General features: G+C 36.0%; 1 protein-coding gene across 4 annotated transcripts in view; it reads left to right on the top strand.

Moving 5' to 3' along the window:
* The window catches only part of STXBP5 (syntaxin binding protein 5), a 207,442-nt gene that overhangs the window by 29,232 nt on the left and 154,809 nt on the right, over positions 1 to 23,401 (top strand). For all 4 annotated transcript variants that reach the window (XR_004442912.1, XM_033235135.1, XM_033235134.1 and 1 more), the window contains exons 3-4: positions 10,343 to 10,424; positions 14,309 to 14,409. Coding sequence is in view for 3 of the 4 variants with exons in the window: in XM_033235135.1 (XP_033091026.1) it covers positions 10,343 to 10,424; positions 14,309 to 14,409 (183 nt within the window). In the remaining variant the exon portion in view is untranslated. The remainder of the gene's footprint in view (positions 1 to 10,342; positions 10,425 to 14,308; positions 14,410 to 23,401) is intronic.

Raw genomic sequence — 23,401 nt, 5'->3', positions numbered from 1 at the left:
CATGGACCATGAGTCTAGCTGTGCAGGAATTATCTGACATGTATCGTGGGTCAGATAAATTAACTGGTTTGCTTTAAAAACAAGAACTACTAGTGGGATTAGGTAGTTATCATAGCTCTTGTTAGTCAAGCAATAGAAAAATTGAGGGCAGAAATTGTACCTGAGATAGGAATATTGTATTATCTTCAAAAGAATACATTGAAGTTTAGAGTTACAAGCTAAGATACAGTGACAGAAAAATATACTTACCTTTCCCTACATATATAAAAGAACAAATATTAGAATAGTAAGTGAATATTTCCTCACTTAATAAATTTGCGGTAATGTTCAGTATATAATCTTTTGGTTTTTCTTCATTTTAGTTTCAGGCATTTAATTTTTTTCATTTAATTGTGAACATAGCCACGGTAAATGGAAATCACTTACTAAGCAGGTCTTCATTACAGTGTTTGACTTTTTTAATAAAAATGTTAACTCAGTAATGTCAGTATTAGGAAGAATCATGTGTGCAAGGAATAATAATTATAGATGTGAAAAGATATGAATGTTTTGTGATCTAATAAATTCAGTGTTGACATTTTCTTGTATTATAATGGTATGCCCACTGTCAGGGAACATTTAGTTCTAGCCAACATGGTGAATAATACATTGTCTTAAATAATGATAGTGGATACCACTTGATAGTGGTACCACATTAAACTCTATGTGGTTTAATCCTTACTAAAGTTCTGCAAGCTAGTCTAGATAGGTCTTATATACATTTTATAGATTAGATAGTTAAGACCTGTAATAATTCTCTCCAGATCACAGCATCTAATAGCAGAGCTGGCATATGAACTAACTTGAAAGTAGAGGTCTTCAAGTCTCATTGTGCCTCAGATGGTTCCTGTGGCACAATAAGTAAATAAATAAATAAACAACCAACCTACTCAGGCATCTCCTCTGAAAATTTGGGTGTAGCAAGTTTGCAGTGGGGCCAGAATTCTGATAAACTACCAGGATAGGGAACTACTTGCTCTGAAATTTGTGTCCTTTCTGTGTTAGTTTCTCAAGATTACATGTATCATTATCTATTCTTAGAACTTAATTGAAAATTTTTTGTTATGAAGTAATAATGTGCGAATTTTTCTTCCAATCCATAGGGCAGTTTTGGTGGTAGGACCCCTTGGGGCTAGCTGCATCTGTATAGTACTGCCTTATTTACAGGAAAAAGGGAATGAAATAAGTAACTTTGAGAAAAAATCATGTCTCTGAGCCTTAGAAATGTCACCTGTAAAACATGAATAATAACTGCCTTTCAGAATTAGTGTGATGATTAGGTGCAATTATGTATTTAAGGCATAGTGCCTAACCACTTAGTAGTTACTCAGTAAGTGGTTCTTATTGTTTATTAAGAAGTTATTTTTATCATGTTAGCTAGAAGTTAAGGAACTATGTTATATCAATTTAAAAGTACATTTTTTGTTTAGAGTAGTGTCATACATAGACTAAGAGTAAAACCTCTCTTGACCTCTGTGTAACTGACTTCCTAAATTTATAGACATTTTTCATTCTCTTTGGAGAAAACATTGATTGACGCCCATGGCAATTTGAAATTTCAACACCAGTAAGCTATTTCTTAAGAAGGCTCAAATTAGTAGACCTGTTGCTTATTCTTTACTTACCAAGAATCAGTTTTTCTGTATTCCCAATCTTTTTATGTCTATTGTATTAGATATTCTAATCAGGTAAATCACCTTAATATTCTATAAAATGATGAAGTACAAATGTCAGAAGAGACATTTTTAAATAAACATCTAAGATGAATGCGTTTAAAAGACTTTATGAAAGTCAGTCACTTAAAATTTCCCTCCCAATTTGGTGTGGATACCTATAATGACTGAAAAAGAAATAGTAAGACTGTATATGAATGCTGTACTCGTATTGTTTGACATTATCTTTAAAGTTCCATTTAAGAAGTTAAACAAGAAATCTTATACCTGGGTAGTGATAGCTATGTTTTACTCAAGAAAAACAACTCTGATTTTTAGTTAATAGATTCATACTTAAAGAAAATGTCTTTGCCTAATATCAAAAGATTAGCAGTATTGTGTATGTTTTGTAATAAAATAATATGTAAGGTAAGTATAATTATTATGATTTTCTACAGTACTCACTTTCAAAAAAAAAAATCAACTTATTCTTTGATCCCGATCTGGTCTCAAAAGAGAGGTTTGACATTCATGTAAAATGGGAATTATAAAATATGCTAATTTATGCCAGAAAGAATAATTTAGCTGAAGAGATTAGAATTAGACTCACTATACTGGGTAGAAGGGCAGGTTCTTTTTCTAAGGAAAGAAATGAGTGGAGGGGCGGAGCAAGATGGCCGAATAGGAACAGCTCCAGTCTCCAACTCCCAGCGCGAGTAACACAGAAGACCGGTGATTTCTGCATTTTCAACTGAGGTACTGGGGTCATCTCTCTAGGGAGTGCCGGACAATCGGTGCTGGTCAGCTGCTGCAGCCTGACCAGCGTGAGCTGAAGCAGGGCGAGGCATCGCCTCACCTGGAAGCGCAAGGGGGAAGGAAATCCGTTTTCCTAGCCAGGGGAACTGAGACACATAACACCTGGAAAATCGCGTAACTCCCACCCCAATACTGCGCTTTAAGGAAACAGGCACACCAGGAGAATATATCCCACACCTGGCCGGGAGGGTCCCACGCCCACGGAGCCTCCTTCACTGCTAACGCAGCAGTCTGCGGCGATCTATCCGCAAGGCAGCAGCGAGGCTGGGGGAGGGGCGCCCGCCATTGCTGAGGCTTAAGTAGGTAAACAAAGCCACTGGGAAGCTCGAACTGGGTGGAGCTCACAGCAGCTCAAGGAAACCTGCCTGTCTCTGTAGACTCCACCTCTGGGGACAGCCCACAGCTGAGGTCCAATAGGGAAAGCAGCGGGGGCGGTGCAGAGGCGAACGACTCTGTCTGACAGCTTTGGGGAGAGCCGTGGATCTCCCAACGCGGAGGTTGAGATCCGAGAACGGACAGACTGCCTGCTCAGGTGGGTCCCTGACCCCTGAGTAGCCTAGCTGGGAGACATCCCCCACTAGGGGCAGTCTGACACCCCACACCTCACAGGGTGGAGTCATCCCTGAGAGGAAACTTCCAAAGGAAGAATCAGACAGGTACACTCGCTGCTCAGCAATATTCTATCTTTGGCAACCTCTGCTGCTGATACCCAGGCAAACAGGGTCTGGAGTGGACCTCAAGCAATCTCCAACAGACCAACAGACAGTCCTTCTGACTGTCAGACGGAAAACTATCAAACAGGAAAGACACCTATACCAAAACCCCATCAGTACGTCACCATCATCAAAGACCAGAGACAGATAAAACCACAAAGATGGGGAAAAAGCAGGGCAGAAAAGCTGGAAATTCAAAAAATAAGAGCGCATCTCCCCCTGCAAAGGAGCGCAGCCCATCGCCAGCAACGGATCAAAGCTGGTCAGAGAATGACTTTGACGAGATGAGAGAAGAAGGCTTCAGTCCATCAAACTTCTCAGAGCTAAAGGAGGAATTACGTACCCAGCGCAAAGAAACTAAAAATCTTGAAAAAAAAGTGGAAGAATTGACAGCTAGACTAATTAATGCAGAGAAGATCATAAACGAAATGACAGAGATGAAAACCATGACACGAGAAATACGTGACAAATGCACAAGCTTCAGTAACCGACTCGATCAACTGGAAGAAAGAGTATCAGCGATTGAGGATCAAATGAATGAAATGAAGCGAGAAGAGAAACCAAAAGAAAAAAGAAGAAAAAGAAATGAACAAAGCCTGCAAGAAGTATGGGATTATGTAAAAAGACCAAATCTACTTCTGATTGGGGTGCCTGAAAGTGAGGGGGAAAATGGAACCAAGTTGGAAAACACTCTTCAGGATATCATCCAGGAGAACTTCCCCAACCTAGTAGGGCAGGCCAACATTCAAATTCAGGAAATACAGAGAACGCCACAAAGATACTCCTCCAGAAGAGCAACTCCAAGACACATAATTGCCAGATTCACCAAAGTTGAAATGAAGGAAAAAATCTTAAGGGCAGCCAGAGAGAAAGGTCGGGTTACCCACAAAGGGAAGCCCATCAGACTAACAGCAGATCTCTCGGCAGAAACTCTACAAGCCAGAAGAGAGTGGGGGCCAATATTCAACGTTCTTAAAGAAAAGAATTTTCAACCCAGAATTTCATATCCAGCCAAACTAAGTTTCATCAGTGAAGGAGAAATAAAATCCTTTACAGATAAGCAAATGCTTAGAGATTTTGTCACCACCAGGCCTGCCTTACAAGAGACCCTGAAGGAAGCCCTAAACATGGAAAGGAACAACCGGTACCAGCCATTGCAAAAACATGCCAAAATGTAAAGACCATCAAGGCTAGGAAGAAACTGCATCAACCAATGAGCAAAATAACCAGTTAATATCATAATGACAGGATCAAGTTCACACATAACAATATTAACCTTAAATGTAAATGGACTAAATGCTCCAATGAAAAGACACAGACTGGCAAACTGGATCAAGAGTCAAGACCCATCAGTCTGCTGTATTCAGGAGACCCATCTCACATGCAGAGACATACATAGGCTCAAAATAAAGGGATGGAGAAAGATCTACCAAGCAAATGGAGAACAAAAAAAAGCAGGGGTTGCAATCCTAGTCTCTGATAAAACAGACTTTAAACCATCAAAGATCAAAAGAGACAAAGAAGGCCATTACATAATGGTAAAGGGATCAATTCAACAGGAAGAGCTAACTCTCCTAAATATATATGCACCCAATACAGGAGCACCCAGATTCATAAAGCAAGTCCTTAGAGACCTACAAAGAGACTTAGACTCCCATACAATAATAATGGGAGATTTCAACACTCCACTGTCAACATTAGACAGATCAACGAGACAGAAAGTTAACAAGGATATCCAGGAATTGAACTCATCTCTGCACCAAGCGGACCTAATAGACATCTATAGAACTCTCCACCCCAAATCAACAGAATATACATTCTTCTCAGCACCACATCGCACTTATTCCAAAATTGACCACATAATTGGAAGTAAAGCACTCCTCAGCAAATGTACAAGAACAGAAATTATAACAAACTGTCTCTCAGACCACAGTGCAATCAAACTAGAACTCAGGACTAAGAAACTCAATCAAAACCGCTCAACTACATGGAAACTGAATAACCTGCTCCTGAATGACTACTGGGTACACAACGAAATGAAAGCAGAAATAAAGATGTTCTTTGAAACCAATGAGAACAAAGATACAACATACCAGAATCTCTGGGACACATTTAAAGCAGTGTGTAGAGGGAAATTTATAGCACTAAATGCCCACAAGAGAAAGCAGGAAAGATCTAAAATTGACACTTTAACATCACAATTAAAAGAACTAGAGAGGCAAGAGCAAACACATTCAAAAGCTAGCAGAAGGCAAGAAATAACTAAGATCAGAGCAGAACTGAAGGAGATAGAGACACAAAAAACCCTCCAAAAAATCAATGAATCCAGGAGTTGGTTTTTTGAAAAGATCAACAAAATTGACAGACCGCTAGCAAGACTAATAAAGAAGAAGAGAGGAATCAAATAGACGCAATAAAAAATGATAAAGGGGATATCACCACCGACCCCACAGAAATACAAACAACCATCAGAGAATACTATAAATGCCTCTACGCAAATCGACTAGAAAATCTAGAAGAAATGGATAATTTCCTGGACACTTACACTCTCCCAAGACTGAACCAGGAAGAAGTTGAATCCCTGAATAGACCAATAACAGGCTCTGAAATTGAGGCAACAATTAATAGCCTACCCACGAAAAAAAGTCCAGGACCAGATGGATTCACAGCTGAATTCTACCAGAGGTACAAGGAGGAGCTGGTACCATTCCTTCTGAAACTATTCCAATCAATAGAAAAAGAGGGAATCCTCCCTAACTCATTTTATGAGGCCAACATCATCCTGATACCAAAGCCTGGCAGAGACACAACAAAAAAAGAGAATTTTAGACCAATATCCCTGATGAACATCGATGCAAAAATTCTCAATAAAATACTGGCAAACCGGATTCAGCAGCACATCAAAAAGCTTATCCACCATGATCAAGTGGGCTTCATCCCTGGGATGCAAGGCTGGTTCAACATTCGCAAATCAATAAACGTAATCCAGCATATAAACAGAACCAAAGACAAGAACCACATGATTATTTCAATAGATGCAGAAAAGGCTTTTGACAAAATTCAACAGCCCTTTATGCTAAAAACGCTCAATAAATTCGGTATTGATGGAACGTACCTCAAAATAATAAGAGCTATTTACGACAAACCCACAGCTAATATCATACTGAATGGGCAAAAACTGGAAAAATTCCCTTTGAAAACTGGCACAAGACAGGGATGCCCTCTCTCACCACTCCTATTCAACATAGTGTTGGAAGTTCTGGCTAGGGCAATCAGGCAAGAGAAAGAAATCAAGGGAATCCAGTTAGGAAAAGAAGAAGTCAAATTGTCCCTGTTTGCAGATGACATGATTGTATATTTAGAAAACCCCATCGTCTCAGCCCAAAATCTCCTTAAGCTGATAAGCAACTTCAGCAAAGTCTCAGGATACAAAATTAATGTGCAAAAATCCCAAGCATTCTTATACACCAGTAACAGACAAGCAGAGAGCCAAATCAGGAATGAACTTCCATTCACAATTGCTTCAAAGAGAATAAAATACCTAGGAATCCAGCTTACAAGGGATGTAAAGGACCTCTTCAAGGAGAACTACAAACCACTGCTCAGTGAAATCAAAGAGGACACAAACAAATGGAAGAACATACCATGCTCATGGATAGGAAGAATCAATATCGTGAAAATGGCCATACTGCCCAAGGTTATTTATAGATTCAATGCCATCCCCATCAAGCTACCAATGAGTTTCTTCACAGAATTGGAAAAAACTGCTTTAAAGTTCATATGGAACCAAAAAAGAGCCCGCATTGCCAAGACAATCCTAAGTCAAAAGGACAAAGCTGGAGGCGTCACGCTACCTGACTTCAAACTATACTACAAGGCTACAGTAACCAAAACAGCATGGTACTGGTACCACAACAGAGAAATAGACCAGTGGAACAGAACAGAGTCCTCAGAAATAATACCACACATCTACAGCCATCTGATCTTTGACAAACCTGACAAAAACAAGAAATGGGGAAAGGATTCCCTATTTAATAAATGGTGCTGGGAAAATTGGCTAGCCACAAGTAGAAAGCTGAAACTGGATCCTTTCCTTACCCCTTATACAAAAATTAATTCAAGATGGATTAGAGACTTAAATGTTAGACCTAATACCATAAAAACCCTAGAAGAAAATCTAGGTAGTACCATTCAGGACATAGGCATGGGCAAGGACTTCATGTCTAAAACACCAAAAGCAACGGCAGCAAAAGCCAAAATTGACAAATGGGATCTCATTAAACTAAAGAGCTTTTGCACAGCAAAAGAAACTACCATCAGAGTGAACAGGCAACCTACAGAATGGGAGAAAATTTTTGCAACCTACTCATCTGACAAAGGGCTAATATCCAGAATCTACAAAGAACTCAAACAAATATACAAGAAAAAACAAACAACCCCATCAAAAAGTGGGGAAAGGATATGAACAGACATTTCTCAAAAGAAGACATCCATACAGCCAACAGACACATGAAAAAATGCTCGTCATCACTCGCCATCAGAGAAATGCAAATCAAAACCACAATGAGATACCATCTCACACCAGTTAGAATGGCAATCATTAAGAAGTCAGGAAACAATAGATGTTGGAGAGGATGTGGAGAAATAGGAACACTTTTACACTGTTGGTGGGATTGTAAACTAGTTCAACCATTATGGAAAACAGTATGGCGATTCCTCAAGGATCTAGAACTAGATGTACCATATGGCCCAGCCATCCCACTACTGGGTATATACCCAAAGGATTATAAATTACTCTACTACAAAGACACATGCACACGTATGTTTATTGTGGCACTATTCACAATAGCAAAGACTTGGAATCAACCCAAATGTCCATCTGTGACAGACTGGATTAAGAAAATGTGGCACATATACACCATGGAATACTATGCAGCCATCAAAAAGGATGAGTTTGTGTCCTTTGTAGGGACATGGATGCAGCTGGAAACCATCATTCTTAGCAAACTATCACAAGAAGAGAAAACCAAACACCGCATGTTCTCACTCATAGGTGGGAACTGAACAATGAGATCACTTGGACTCGGGAAGGGGAACATCACACACTGGGGCCTATCATGGGGAGGGGGGAGGAGGGAGGGATTGCTTTGGGGAGTTATACATGATATAAACGTTATGCACATGTACCCTAGAACTTAAAGTATAATAAAAAATAAAAAATAAAAAAAAAATAAAAAAAGAAATGAGTGAACAGATATACAGATTTTTCTTTTTTATGGCCTGTCATTGTGTGATATACACATTGCCAATACTATTAATTTGAAGTCTAGTTTCCTGCAGTTGTATTTGAGCAACTGGTATAGCAAAAATACTACTACTACTGTTACTACTACTGCTACTGCTACTACTACTACTGCTGCTACTACTATTATTACTACTAACAATAATTCTAGGTGTTTAAAGAGGAGGGTACTATGAGCTAAACATACCCAACCTGTTAATTTATAAAATTTATAATTAATTGCTAGTAATAAATAGAAAAAACTCTTGAAAATGAGTACCGTCTAGAAAATTTCTAGAAATCCAAAGGAAAAAATCATAGCAAATTAAACCTATGGCACAATTGTTTTCATTAAGAACTTTGTGGCATGTATTAATAGAATACAGAAACAGACTGTACCTGAATGTGAATTTATATACCGGCAACTATAATTTATTAAATCCCACCAAAGTTTATTTTTACATTTTGCTTTTTACTTTAGGGTAATATTTAATAACTGGCAAAATGAGATTAGTTTACAGCTGATTAAAATGACTACCTTCTTATTTCAAGTTTATGAAGGTAAAATGCATATAACAGTGCCTGGCGCATAGTGAATTCTACAAATGTACAGTTTTTTTTTTTCTGTTCTGTTTTGATGTTGTTACTCAGCATGCTTTATTAATTTAGAGTGTAGACTCTGGAGCCAGAATGCTTCTTTATATTCTATTTTCGCTACTTCTAGTTGTGTGACTTGAGACAGGTTAGTTAATTTCTTTGTACTTCAGTTTCCTTGTCTGTTTAAATGGGGGAAAATAACATATTCTTCATGAGTTATGAGGATTAAATGAGTTGATATAACATTTTTATAATGCCTAACGTGGAAAATGTTTTTATTTTTATTTTTTATTTTTTTTTATTTTTTATTTTTTTATTTTTTTTTTTTTGAGACGGAGTCTCGCTCTGCCGCCCAGGCTGGAGTGCAGTGGCCGGGTCTCAGCTCACTGCAAGCTCCGCCTCCTGGGTTTACGCCATTCTCCTGCCTCAGCCTCCCAAGCAGCTGGGACTACAGGCGCCCGCCATGTCGCCCGGCTAGTTTTTTGTATTTTTTTAGTAGAGACGGGGTTTCACCATGTTAGCCAGGATGGTCTCGATCTCCTGACCTCGTGATCCGCCCGTCTCGGCCTCCCAAAGTGCTGGGATTACAGGCTTGAGCCACCGCGCCCGGCCGGAAAATGTTATATAAATAGTTGCTGTTATTATTGTATGCCAATTCATTTTAATCAGTATCCATGCCTGTTGTAAAAGATGGACACATTCATTTGGTGAAACAAAATCATGTGTCAATTAGAAACATAGTTATGTAGTTCTTCATTATATTTTTAGCCTTACTTAAAAATTACACGGCAGAAATGAAAAATGACAGTAAAAAGATTAGTGTTCCGAAAAGCAACATTCCAAAATGACATTTGCCTACTTTTCAGATTTGTTGTTGACTACAGCAAAATTGGACGTTCTGTAGATCCAACCACCTTTGTCTTCTTTTTTTATTTTAAGATGAAGAAAATAATTTGGGCCAGCATAAAATGTATTACCTATATATTATCTTGTTTTAATATATTGCTGAGGTTAATAATTCATTTTCTTCTAATTTGCTTATTTTGTTTAAACCTGTAATTTCTGAGACTTTTCAACAGAAACTATTAGATGGATGTGTAACAAACCTAGCTCTAAATCTCAACTTCAGTAAATAGCCTGTATTGAATATGAGGTCATTGGAATATTTATCAGCCTATTATATAATTTACCAGTTTCAAAAAACCAAACAAATACCATAAACTCCTTAATGGAATTAATTACAGCTTTGGTCGTCCAGGAGTAGAATGTTATTGCCAGCATGACAATGGAGCTGCAGTAATCCAGCTCCAGTTCCTGATTAATGAGGTTAGTGAATTGTTTTAATCATTTCTACTTATATCTAAAGTAGGACCACATCTAGTCTTTCAGATTTCTTACATGCGTTCACATTTTATTTAAATATTTGAACAAAAATTAATTTATAATCAGAAATAGTAATTCATTTTAAAGTAGCATCATGAACAGTTACATAAATAATGTAAAATGTTTTTTCTCAAGACAGTGTTGTAAACTGAATGGCCTAAGGTAAACGTTTTTGGTAAAACATGCTGCATTTAAATTTTAAGGGATATTGAATACTGGGTAACATAGAAATCTATATTAAAATATTTTTTAAAAGATTGAGCTTATTACAAATCAAAGAATGTGCGTCTTTAATGAATTGCTTTGAAATGCAACCAAGAAACCAACATTCATTCATTAGAAAGTTGTTACTGCCCAGAGTTCTTAATTAACACACAAATGTGTCAATTGCTTTAAGTAATTGACTTTGCCTTTGCTTTTGAAAGTATAGAAGGAGCTAGAGAAAACAGCATTTTATCAGCATAGGAAACATGGTTTTTGCATATTTTGAGAACACAGAGCAGCTCTGAGAATAGATGTTTACTGCAAGTATTGATAGGGAAAACTGGTCGTAGAAGGAAGAAAGAGAAATTGCTTCAGAAAAGGCTCTAATCTCCTTAAATATGAGGATAGATTGTGGACATTAGTTTAGTCCATAAACCCTTAGGCTCCGTGGAATAATTTCTTAAATGTATGTGAGAGAAAATAAATTCCTGAATACCTATGGCTTTTGATAAATGTTTTATTCATACCAGAGGATTTAAGAAAGGCATCTTGGGTGTAAAAAGATAATTATGACAACATAAAAACCTCCATAAAACTATAATCCAAATAATTTGCAATTGTCTAGATTTTTCAAGGTCAGCGGATGTGTTTTTAAAACCTTCAGTATCCTGTATAGAAGTGTATATTAGGCATTTTAAAATGTTAAATTTTTAAAAATTACAATGTAGAAAGTTGTTGAAGCCATATATGAAGACTCAGATTATTTTTCCTCTTTTAAAGAATGTTTTATTATGGAATCATTATACTCATGGTTAAGTTTAAAAATAGTTTCAGAGAGAGCTTGTGTACCCTTTTAGCTTCTCTCAGTAGTAACATTTTATATAACAATACTACAATAGCAAACCAGGAAAATGACATCAAAACAATACTATTAACTAGACTATAGACCTTTATTTAGATTCTCCAGTTCATATATGGACTCATTTGTGTGTTTGTGTGTGTAGTTCAATTTTATCACATGTACAGATGCATGTAAGGACTACCACATCAAGATACAGGTCAGTTCCTTCAGCACTAAGGGAAGGAATTCCCTCAGAAATAAAGAAGTGCCTTCAACACTAAGGGAATCCTTTTGTAATTGAATTCCTGCTCACCCTCAGTCCCTGGCAACTATTAACCTGTTCTCTCTCTCTCTCTCTTTTTTTTTTTTTTTTTTAAGATGGAGTCTCACTCTGTCACCCAGGCTGGAGTGCAATGGCGTGGTCTTGACTTACTGCAACCTCCGCCTCCCGGGTTCAAATGATTCTCCCGCTTTCAAATGATTCTCCCGCCTCAGCCTCCTGAGTAGATGGGACTATAGGCGCGTGCCACCACACCCAGCTAATTTTTGTATTTTTAGTAGAGACAGGGTTTCACTGTGTTGGCCAGGCTGGTCTCTTAACTCCTGACCTTGTGATCTGCCTGCCTCAGTCTCCCAAAGTACTGGGATTATAGGCGTGAGCCACCATGCCTGTCCTGTTCTTCATTTTTATACTTGTGTTAAGATTATTTTTTAAAGCAACACTGGAGCCAATGTTAATAAAATATGGCAGATCATTTACTGTACACCTAAATTTTAGAAATCTTAAATTTGTGCTGTTTTTATTCATATTAAGTATTCTTTTTCTCTTCAATAAGATTGATCATAGACTTCTTTGGAAGGGCCATTTTTTTTTTTTTTTTGACCTGCTTAAATGTTAAATTATAAATACATAAAGGTAGTTTTTTTGTTGTTGTTGTTTTAAAAAGTGGAAATCTGACAATTAGGTGCACCTGTTTGCTTTCAGATTTGGAAAACTATATACCATATAGGTGAAGGAGCTACCATAAAAAGAAGTTAGCTGTTATTGCTATTTTGGCTCTATGTCTTCTCTTCTTCCTGGAGATTTTAAGATGCGGTAAACATACTAAGAAAGAGGATGACATGGCCTTTTATTTGATGGAAATAAGAAAGAGCAGTACAAATCTTTGACACCCTAAATCTTTTGAGTTTCTCTACTTCAAAGTGATCTAGATAAGACAATGCTTTTAGTGAAATGGAGAGAATGTGGACTTTATGTATTTCTGCTTTCCAGTTGTCATGTCCTGTCAACAGAAGTTACACGCTAGGGTAACCCTCATAGAATTTTGAAGATGGAAAGGAGTTAGAGAGATAATATAAATCTTGTCCTGACAGCTGTTTTAATTCTTCTGAGTAGATGAGAAACTCTTATTTTGAAAGAGGGAGACTTTACAATTTCTTACAATAACCTAAAAGATTGGTCTTGCAAATCTTTTTTGAAATTAATGTCAATTCAGCATGTTTCATCTCTTGTCTTACTCTTCTCTCAGTTCTTGATGATAGATTTCTAACTCCTTTGAGGAAAAGCATTCAGATGTCTTAATAAATCAGCTCTAGTCTAGAGAGTCTTAATTTTATTCACAATTGTCACATTGCATTTACAATTTTATATCTATATTATCTCTAGCGGTTTTTCAAAGTATTCTTGCATAGATCTTTGCTCTGTGTCTTCAGCCATTTTCTGTTGCTACAACTGAACACCTCAGTCTGGGTAATTTATAAAGAAAGAAGTTTATTTATTTAACTTTTGATTCTGGAGGCTGGGAAGTCCAAGACTGAGCAGCTGCATCTGGCTGACTTCTAGTGAGGGCCTCATGCTGCCTCATAACATGGTAGAGAAGCAGAAAGGGAAGCTCATGCATGCCAGGAGAGGAAAGAGGTCACCCTCACTTTATGACAACTCACTAGCAAAAGAACTAATCCAGTCCTGTGAGGGAAGGAACTCCCTCCCTCCCTGGAGACTGCATTAAACCCTTCACAGAGGCAGATCTTTTGTGACACAAATGAGGGATGGTTCACCACCTCTCAACACCACTTCACTGGCAGTTACACTTCAACATGATGTGTTTTGGCATTGCAAACCACATCTAAACCATAGCACTCTGGAAATTCTGATTTGTTGGGTTTGGGTGAGAATGAGCCACTTAAATGATTCTCAAATACTGCCAGGCTTTTTCTTCCCTATAAATAATATTTAGTTGTATCAGACATTTTAACATTCTAAATTAGTCAGTTTTCAAACCTTCAGATATAGATATTACAGTGTGCCAAATGCTATGTTTATTTTCCATACCATTCTAGTAGTAGAATTATGATTTGAGTATAGTACTTCCATAAGGATTTGTCTTAAGCTGAATGAAATGAGGGTGTTACTTCATATCATATTTTGCTCTGCTAATCCAGGAAGTATGTATAATAGTTACAAAGTAACTTACAGTCAGATCTCTAATGTTAAATAACTGGATGTTAACCATACTATTCCACTAGATCCTAGTATACTTTTGGCTTATGAGATATTAAATTATACTTTAAATTATTGAAGAAGTTAACATATTTACATGCATGTAATACATATGTACTTTTTACATCTGCTGTTTTGAATTTGAGGCAAATGTTTCTTAGATCTAAATCTGCTGGCAGAAAGTTTTGAAATTTGGGAAGGAGATATTTCTGGCAGCTATTGAGTAGACTTCATGTTTATAAAATGTATTATATATGAAATGTATTATTTTTGATTTTTAAGGGAGCTCTTGTGAGTGCCTTGGCTGATGACACCTTACACTTATGGAATTTGCGTCAGAAGAGGCCTGCCATACTACATTCGCTTAAATTTTGCCGAGAAAGGTAAGAATTCTCCCAGTTATCCTATGTATAGGATATTTACTAGTATGATATTTTCTTGAATTTCAGTCTTTGATTTTTTTGTGTGTGATGGACCTTATGCACAATCTAAAAACTAATTCAAAAACTTCAGAGGATATACTGAAAAGCAAGATTCCTTCTTTTTTAGATCCATCTTACTTTCTTCAGGCAACCACATAAATTTCTTTTGTGTCCTTCTGGAAGGATTTACAGGGTATATATAAAAGAAAAAATCTCTGTATATCTCCCCTGCAATTTTTTTTTTTTGCATAAAAGGGAAGCTATTACATATTCTTCCTGTAACTTGTTTTTACTTAACATATCCCAGAGATTGGCTCATATCAGCACATTTAAATCTTCCTGAATCATTTTCATAACTGCATAATATTCATTTTACTCTGTTTTGATATTATGTTACATATATGTCTTTGTCTACATATACAGGTATATCCATAAAATAAATTTGTAGAAGTAGATTAGTTTGGTCATAGAAATTTCTTCTAATATGACTTGTGAATTTGGGGCTTTGATTGGAAAAACTTTTTCACCCTAATTTTATTAACCATTGTCCTTTATATGTTTTTGTAGTACTCTTTTTTTTTTTTTTGAGGCATAGTCTTGCTCTGCCACGATATGGGCTCACTGCAACCTCTACCCGCCAGGTTCAAGCAATTCTCATGCCTCAGCCTCCTGAGTAGCTGAGACTAGAGCGTGTACCACAACACCCGGCTAATTTTTGTATTTTTAGTAGAGACGGGGTTTTGCCATGTTGGCCAGGCTGGTCTCGAACTCTGACCTCAAATGATCTGCCCTCCTCAGCCTCCCAAAGAGCCAGGATTACAGGCATGAGCCACCATGCCTGGCCTTTGTAGTACTCTTAAAGTTTTATTTTTTATACTTAATCTTTGATTTATATGGAACTTATTTTGGTATGAAATATAAGTAAGGATATAGTCCCTTCCCTCAATAATTTGAGAGACATATATTGTTATTTTATATACACGTGTGGTTGTATATATGTATGTATATAATATATAGTTAGCATTAAAAGCACAATCTTTTTTTATGTATTTTGAGGACATTTTTTAAATTTTGAATCTTATAGGAATACCAAAAGGGAAATACTTGATTCTTTTATTTTAATTTCTAAGGAAAAGTTGATTTTCTTAAGCAGCTACTTTTTTCCAGTCAAGTTTTAGTTTTTAATGTCTAAAATTTTGACTAAAACCTGTTGACAATAAAGGCGGAAGAAGAGAATGTGAGAACAATCTAGTTATAACAAGTGTAATAACAGAGGTAAGAAGTGTGAACTTAAAGTAGAGGAAAGAAACCTGTGAGCTCTAGGGCTTTATCTTAGACTCTGTTATTTGATTCTCATGACATCTCATGGAATTAGTGAGAAATGTGGTTTGGGAGAAACGATACTTGGAATAAGGCAAAGGGTAAAAAGCAGCATAGAGACTAGAGAGTTGGGAGATCTAAGGAAAAATAGGTATAATCACAGCTAAGTCATGACGAGGTAACTGGTGACTTTTTTGACATAGTAAGTACTTAGTAAGTATTTGATTGTTAAACAGAAAATGAGATATCTTAAAGTTTGTAGTAGTAGTCTTAGGTCTGTCTCTCTATTTCTAAGTTACTGTATTATGATACCCAAAACAGGGAACTATATCACATTTCTTTGATTTTATCATGCACAGGTTTTAAATTAATAGATTTTATTTTTAGAACAGTTTTAGATTTATAGAATAATTGAGCAGATACTACAGAGAATGTCCATATACCTCATATACCACCCTCATTCCCCCAACTCATCCCCCGCCATGGTGCTCTTTGATATTAACATGCATTAATGTGGTAAGTTTGTTACAATTAATGAACCAAAATTGATACATTGTTGTTAACTAATGTTCATAATATATTAAGGTTCACTATTTGTGTTGAACAATTCTATGTATTTTGACAAATGTGTAATGTCATGTATCTACCGTTACAGTATCATATGGAATAGTTTCACTGACCTAAAAACCAGTGTGTGTCACCTGTTTATCCATACTCTTTCTCTAATCCTCAACCCCTGTAAGCCACTGATCTGTTTCCTGTCTTGTAGTTTTTGCTTTTTCCAAAATGTCATATGTAGCCATGTGTTACATAATGATGTTACACTCAATGAGGATTGCATATATAATGATGGTCCCCAAAAATTGTAATGGAGCTGAAATACTCCTATAGCTTAGGGATGTTATAGCTGTCATAACATCATAGCATCTTAGTGCAATACATTATTCACATGTTTGTAGTAATACCAGTGTAAACTAACCTATTGTGCTACCAGTTCACTAAAAATATAGCACATATAATTGTGTACAGTACATATTTGATAATGATAATCAATTACTATGTTACTGTCTTATATATTTATTAGAATATACATTTTATTATTGTTTTAGAGTTTATTCCCTCCACTTATTTAAGAAAAACAGCCTCAGGCAGGTCCTTCAGGAAATATTCCAGAAGGCATTGTTATCATAGATGATCACTCTGTGTGTGTTACTGCCCCTGCAGACCTTCCAGCGAGACAAGATCTAGAGGTGGAAGACAGTGAGATTGATGATCCTGATCCTGTGTAGGCCTAGGCTAATGTGTGTGTTTGTGTCTTAGTTTTTTTTAAAAAAAAAAAGTTTAAAAAGTAAAAGTAAAAAAAAAAATTACAAATATAAAAAAGCTTATGGAATAAGGATATAAAGAAAAATATTTTTTAATAGTTTTACAATGTGTAAGTGAAGGGTTATTATAAAAGAGTCAAAAAGTTAAAACATTTAAAATGTTTATGAAGTAAAAAGTTTACAGTAAGCTAAGGTTGATTTATTATTGAAGAAATAAATTTTTAAAAATAAATTTAGTCTGGACCAAGTGTCCAGTGTTTATAAAGTCTACACTAGACTGCAGTAATGTCCTAGGCCTTCACAGTCACTTACCACTCACTGAACTCACCCAGAGCAACTTCCATTCCTGCAAACTCCATTCATGATAACTGCCCTCTAGAGGTGTACTATTTTTAAATCTATTATACTACATTTTTACTGTACCTTTTTATGTTTAGATACACAGATACTTAACCTTTGTGCTACAGTTGGCTACAGTATTCAATATGTAGTACATAGTGACATGCTTTCCAGGTTTCTAGCTTAGGAGCAAGAGGCTGTACTATACAGCCTATCTAGGTTTGTGTAAGTACGCTCCATGATGTTCACACAATGTTGAATTCACCTGCTGATGGGTTTCTTAGAACATAGCCATCTGTACGTGACACATGACTGTAGTTGGAATCATACGTACAACATGTAGCTTTTTTAGACTGTCTTCGTTCATTGAGCAATATGCATTTAATGTTACTGGTCTTGACTAGTCTTGTGGCTTGCTAAATCATTTCTTTTTATCAGTAAATTTCTTTTACACATGTGACAGTTTGTATTTCCATTCACCTATTGAAGGATATCTTGGTTTTTGCCTTTGTTGGCCATTATGAATAAAGCTGTTATAAATATTCACATGCAGACTTTTTGTGGATGTACATTTTCAACACAGTTGGATACCTGGGAGTGCTATTGCTGGATCATATGCTGGGCTATCTTTGGCTTTGTGAAAAACTGCCAAGCTGTCTTCCTTAATGGCTATACTATTTTGCATTCCCACTAGCATTGAATAAGAGATCCTTTTGCTCCATATCCTTACTAACATTTAGTATTGCCAGTTTATGGATGTTAGCCATTTTAATACATGTGTAGTGTTACCTCATTGCTACCTTAATTTGCAATTCCGTAGTGACACATGATATGGGTTATCTTTTCATATTCTTCTTTGTTTCATATGCTGCTTTGGTGAGTTGTCCAGATTTTTTGCCCATTTTTAAATTGGGCTGTTTGTTTCTTATTGATAGGTTTTAATAATTTTCGTATGTTTTGGGTACCTTTATCAGATAGGTATTTTACAAATACTGTGTCCTAGTCTGTGACTTTTACTTTTATTCGCTGCACAGTGTCTTTGTAGAGCAGATATTTCATATTAAGTTTAGCGTATTAATTTTTCTTTCAGAGATTACACTTCTGTTGTTTGTATCTAAAACATTCATCACCAAACTCAAGATCACTACCTAGATTTCCTCCTGTGTTATGTTGTAGAAGTTTTAGAGTTTTGCATTTTACGTTTAGATCTACGATCCATGTTGATTTAAATTTTTTGAAATACGTAAGTTCTGGGTCTAGAGTTTTTTTTTTTTTCTTTTTGCGTATGATTGTCCAGTTCTTCCAGCACCATTTGTTGAAAAGATTATCTGTTTCCCATTGAATTGTGTTTGCTCCTTTATCAGAGAGCAATTTACTGTATTTAAGTAGATCTATTTCTGGTTCTCTATTCTGTTTAAGATAGATCAGTTGATCTATTTGTCTGTTATTTTTCTAATACAATCAGCTTTTTGTATCTATGGGATCCACATCTGGATTCAACCATCAGCAGACTGAAAATATTTGGGGGAAAAATAAAAATATAATAAAAATAAAAATACAAGATAACGATGATTTACTTAGCAATTAAACTGTATTAAGTATTAGAAGTAATTAAGAGATTATTTAATGTGCATAGGCTATATGCAAATACTATACAGTTTTATATAAGGGACTTGAGCATTATTGGATTTTGGTATCTGAGGGGGTTCTGTAACCAATCCCCCACAGATATGGAGGGATGACTATATACATTGACTTGATTAGTGTAGTTTTATAGCAAATCTTGAAGATGGGTAGTGTCAGCCCTCCGACTTTGGTCTTCTTCTTCAGTATTATGTTGGCTATTGTGGATTTTATGCCTTTTCATATGAACTTTAAAATCAGTTTGTCAATAGCCACACAGTAGCTTGCTGGGATTTTGATTTGGCTTTTTGAAAGAGGACTATTGACTTTAGCATTTACTTATTTGGTATTTTTAACGTTTTTACATCTCTGAAATTACAATGTTTTTGTTAATGAATGGTGTCTTATAATTAATTGAAAATGTTTTGTGAATTTTATTAATACTAAATAAAAATAATGGCATGCCCTAGAGTCAATAGCATTTAGAATCAGTGAAATATACTATTTGATGATTTTTGAAATTACATGAAATGACAGTTTGTAATTAATTTGAAGCATTTGTAGTTGACTTTCTGATTATGAGTTTTATGACCTACCAGTGGTTTTCCTTCACCACTTTGAAGTTGTTATTCCATGATTTTCTGCCCTCCTTTTTGTTTTTATGAGAAATTAGTGGTTATTTGATGAGTCCTATTCTCTGACTGCTTTCAAAATTATCAGTTTATCTTTGGTTTTTAGCACTTTGACAATGATATGCGTAGCTATTATTTTCTTCATATTTATACTGCTTGAAGTTTGCTGAGCTGCTGCTTGCCTTTTTTTTTTTTTCTTTTTTTTGAGAGAGGGCATCTTGGTCTGTTGGAAGTTCAGTGGCATGATCTTGGCTCATTGCAACCTCCACCTCCTGGGTTCAGGTGATTCTCCTGAGCCTCACAAGTAGCTGGGATTTACAGGTGCCCGCCACCATGCCCGGCTAATTTTTGTTTGAATTGAAGGCGCTATCTCCAAATACTGTCACATTCTTGGGTACTGGGGGTTAGGACTTCACCATATAATTGAGGAGGGCAGCACACAATTCAGCTGTAAAAGAAAAGTAGGCTAAAACCAACTAGGATGCAAGATGGAATTTTTTTAAACCAGCAAACAAAAGAAAAAGTAAATATATTTTGAAAGTTGAGGAAAAACATACAATTTTAAATATCCTCCTTAATTAGCATGTAGCTTATTGTGCCAATTGCCAGGCTCAGCTCAGGGATTTGTCTGCTATATAATTTTTATCACAGGGACTAATTTGCTGATAGTAGTGGCTATAACATCTCAATCTTCTGTAGCCTGAAAGGAATTGGGAGCAGCAGTATGTCATAGTAGAATACTGGGGGTGTGGACTTTACTTACCCATCCTCTGTTACAGATTGAATTGTTTTCCCAAAAAAAGATAATTTTGAAGTCCTAACTCCTGGTACCTATGAATGTGACCTTAGTTAGAAATGGGGTCTTTGCAGATGTAGTCAAGTTAATATGAGATTATGAAGGTGAAGGTGAAGACTAATCTGGTGTCCACATAAGAAGAGGTGAAGAGACACAGACACAGAAACTCAGAGAATACCATGTGATGGAGGAGGTAGAAGCTGAGTGATGCAACTGTAAGCCAAGGAATGCAAAGGATAGCTGCCAATACCAGCAACTAGGGGAGAAGCATGTAACAGATTCTCCCCTAGAGCCCTCAGAGAGGGCAGCACCTTGCTGACACCTTGATCTCAGATTTCTTGCCTCCATAACTGTGAGATAATAAATTTCTGTTGTTTTAAGCCACCCGTGCTGTGGTGATTTGTTTTGGCAGCTCTAGGAAACACATATCACCTTTGTTCCTTTTCCTTGATATTGGTGAGCCTCGTTAATATGTGCCATTGGGTTTATACATGTAGAAGAAAGGTTCTTTGCTCCCATAGAAACTGAGAATTTGATGAGTAAAACAGAATATGCTCCATTTAGCTTATATCTTGTTTTTTCCTTTAAAGAAGTTTAAATAGTAGCAAGTCTTGGGTTGATAAGCAGCTACAACTATCTTCTAGTCTTTTTCCATCACCATGAGTTAGTATGACCAGTATTCTCAACCATGTTAAGTTTTTGCATAAGTTTATAACTAACGATATGTGAACCATTTTAAGACTGAAAACTAAATTATATGTGGACTTTCCTATTTAGAACCTAGTATTATTGTCTAATATTTATACATCTTGATTTAATATAATGCTTTATTGTTTGTAAAACCTTTTTCACATAAATAAATATTATTTATTCTCAGGGGTTAAAAAAATTTCCCTTAGTGAAATTTTATGGAATATTTTCCCCTGTAAGTATGCTAAACACCCAAAAAGCTGAATCTTAAATATTAAAGTTAATATATTTCTAAACACATATCTTTTTCCTTTATTCTAATACTCTGATTTACAGTTTCTATATGACTTATTATTTGATGATAGATGCATCATTGTTTAGAGAATAACAGAAGTATGCTTTCATTCTAAAGTAATGAAAGGGAAGGAAAATTATCATATGAAATACATTAATAATCAAGATTTTATAACTTAATATCAATGGAGAATTCATGTTCAAAGTCCTCTCATGGAAAAACACAACCGTATGACAAATGAAGTTAATCTGTTCAGATTCCAGCACAGCAAAAGGAGATTTTGTGCTTATAATGTACTGTAGCAATGAGTTGCCACCCTAGCATCAGATTTTCCCAGTATCATAAATAAATTTATATGGAAACAAAAACTCATTTATTACATTACACTCTTATTTCATTATTTTATTACAATACTGTGCTTTGCATATTTATAAAGCTTATAATTTGCTTGGTATCCACATAAATAGGGTATAACCTTAGACAGTTGTAAAAGAGTGTTTGGCTGACTACCAGCTGCCAAAATATCTATACAGGTCTTAATACGATTTTGAATTAACTAATTGCACATGTTAAACAAGGAAAAAACTAATCACAATATTGAAACAAAGACCTAGAATTATAGTTTCTCTGGTAATCACATAATATTATCAAAATACTTTTCTTTGAAAGCAGCTTAATGAAAAGTGTACAGACATTAGATATGAGAGTGATTTGATGGGATGAAATTAAGGAGTAGAACATAGACATGAATTGGTGCCCAATCCTGTTGGGAAAATGTGGGATCTACTACTCTGGACATAATTCTGATCTACAAAGAGAATTGGTTGGTGATATGGAAATGAAGAGTCATCTTGGAAATTCTAGGTATAGAGTATCACGTATTCAAGCAAGATTTTAAAATAAAAGAAAAATTCTCTTAATATTCAGAGAAAAGACAGTTACGATTTGATAACTTTGAAACTGTTAAAGGAAAGATGTTCAGGCAGTATTGGATCACTTCCTAGAATAAAATTATCTATAGTAAGGAGTCTCTTTGAATACCTCTACCCTTTTACTTGTCAGAATTTCTTCTACAATTCTGCATCTTTTCATTTGTTTCAGTATTGTGATTAATTTTGTCCTCGTTTAACATGTGCAATTAGTTAATTTAAAATCTTCATTACACTTAGATAGATTTTAGGGGGCTGGTACTCAGCGAAACACTCTTTTACAACTTCCTGACAAGGAATTTCTTCTGTCAAGGAAAAGGGGAGATATATTTAAAGAGACTGTCCTCTTTCCGAAAGGGCCTTACAATGTACTTAAGGTATAAAAAGATTATATAAAAAGACATTAAAAGATTATGTGGAAGGAGAAGGTATATAACCAAAGGCAAATAAAAGAGTACTTAGCTCGGCTGGGCGCGGTGGCTCAAGCCTATTATCCCAGCACTTTGGGAGTCCAAGTTGGGCAGATCACATGAGGTCAGGAGTTCAAGACCAGCCTGGCCAACGTGGCAAAGCCCTGTCTCTACTAAAAATACAAAAATTAGCCGGGCATGGTACTGGACGCCTGTAATCCCAGCTACTTGAGAGGCTGAGGCAGGGAAAATTGCTTGAGCCCAGGAAGCGGAGGTTGCAGTGAGGTGAGATCACGCCACTGCACTCCAGCCTGGGTGACAAAGTGAGACTCCATCTCAAAAAAAAAAAAAAGAAAAGAAAAATTACTTGGCTCTGCCAGTGAACCGGTGAACAGAATGAGCTATTTATTAATGCATGAATAGCTTACATTAAAGTACAGAGATGCAAACGTGTATTACAATATGAGTGAATGTCATTTTAGAGGTTTATATGAGAACATATGATGAAATAATTGAGTTTTTTTTTTAAAGAAGACGAAAGTCAGTCATCAGGAAAATGCAGACTAAAACGACAACTACTCATCAGAATGGCTA

The sequence above is a fragment of the Trachypithecus francoisi genome, unplaced genomic scaffold, assembly GCF_009764315.1.
Source record: "Trachypithecus francoisi isolate TF-2019V2 unplaced genomic scaffold, Tfra_2.0 Lachesis_group15, whole genome shotgun sequence".
Taxonomy (NCBI): Eukaryota; Metazoa; Chordata; class Mammalia; order Primates; family Cercopithecidae; genus Trachypithecus; species Trachypithecus francoisi.
The sequence above is the reverse complement of the archived record's forward strand: the minus strand, read 5'-3'. Positions and strand labels throughout refer to the sequence as shown.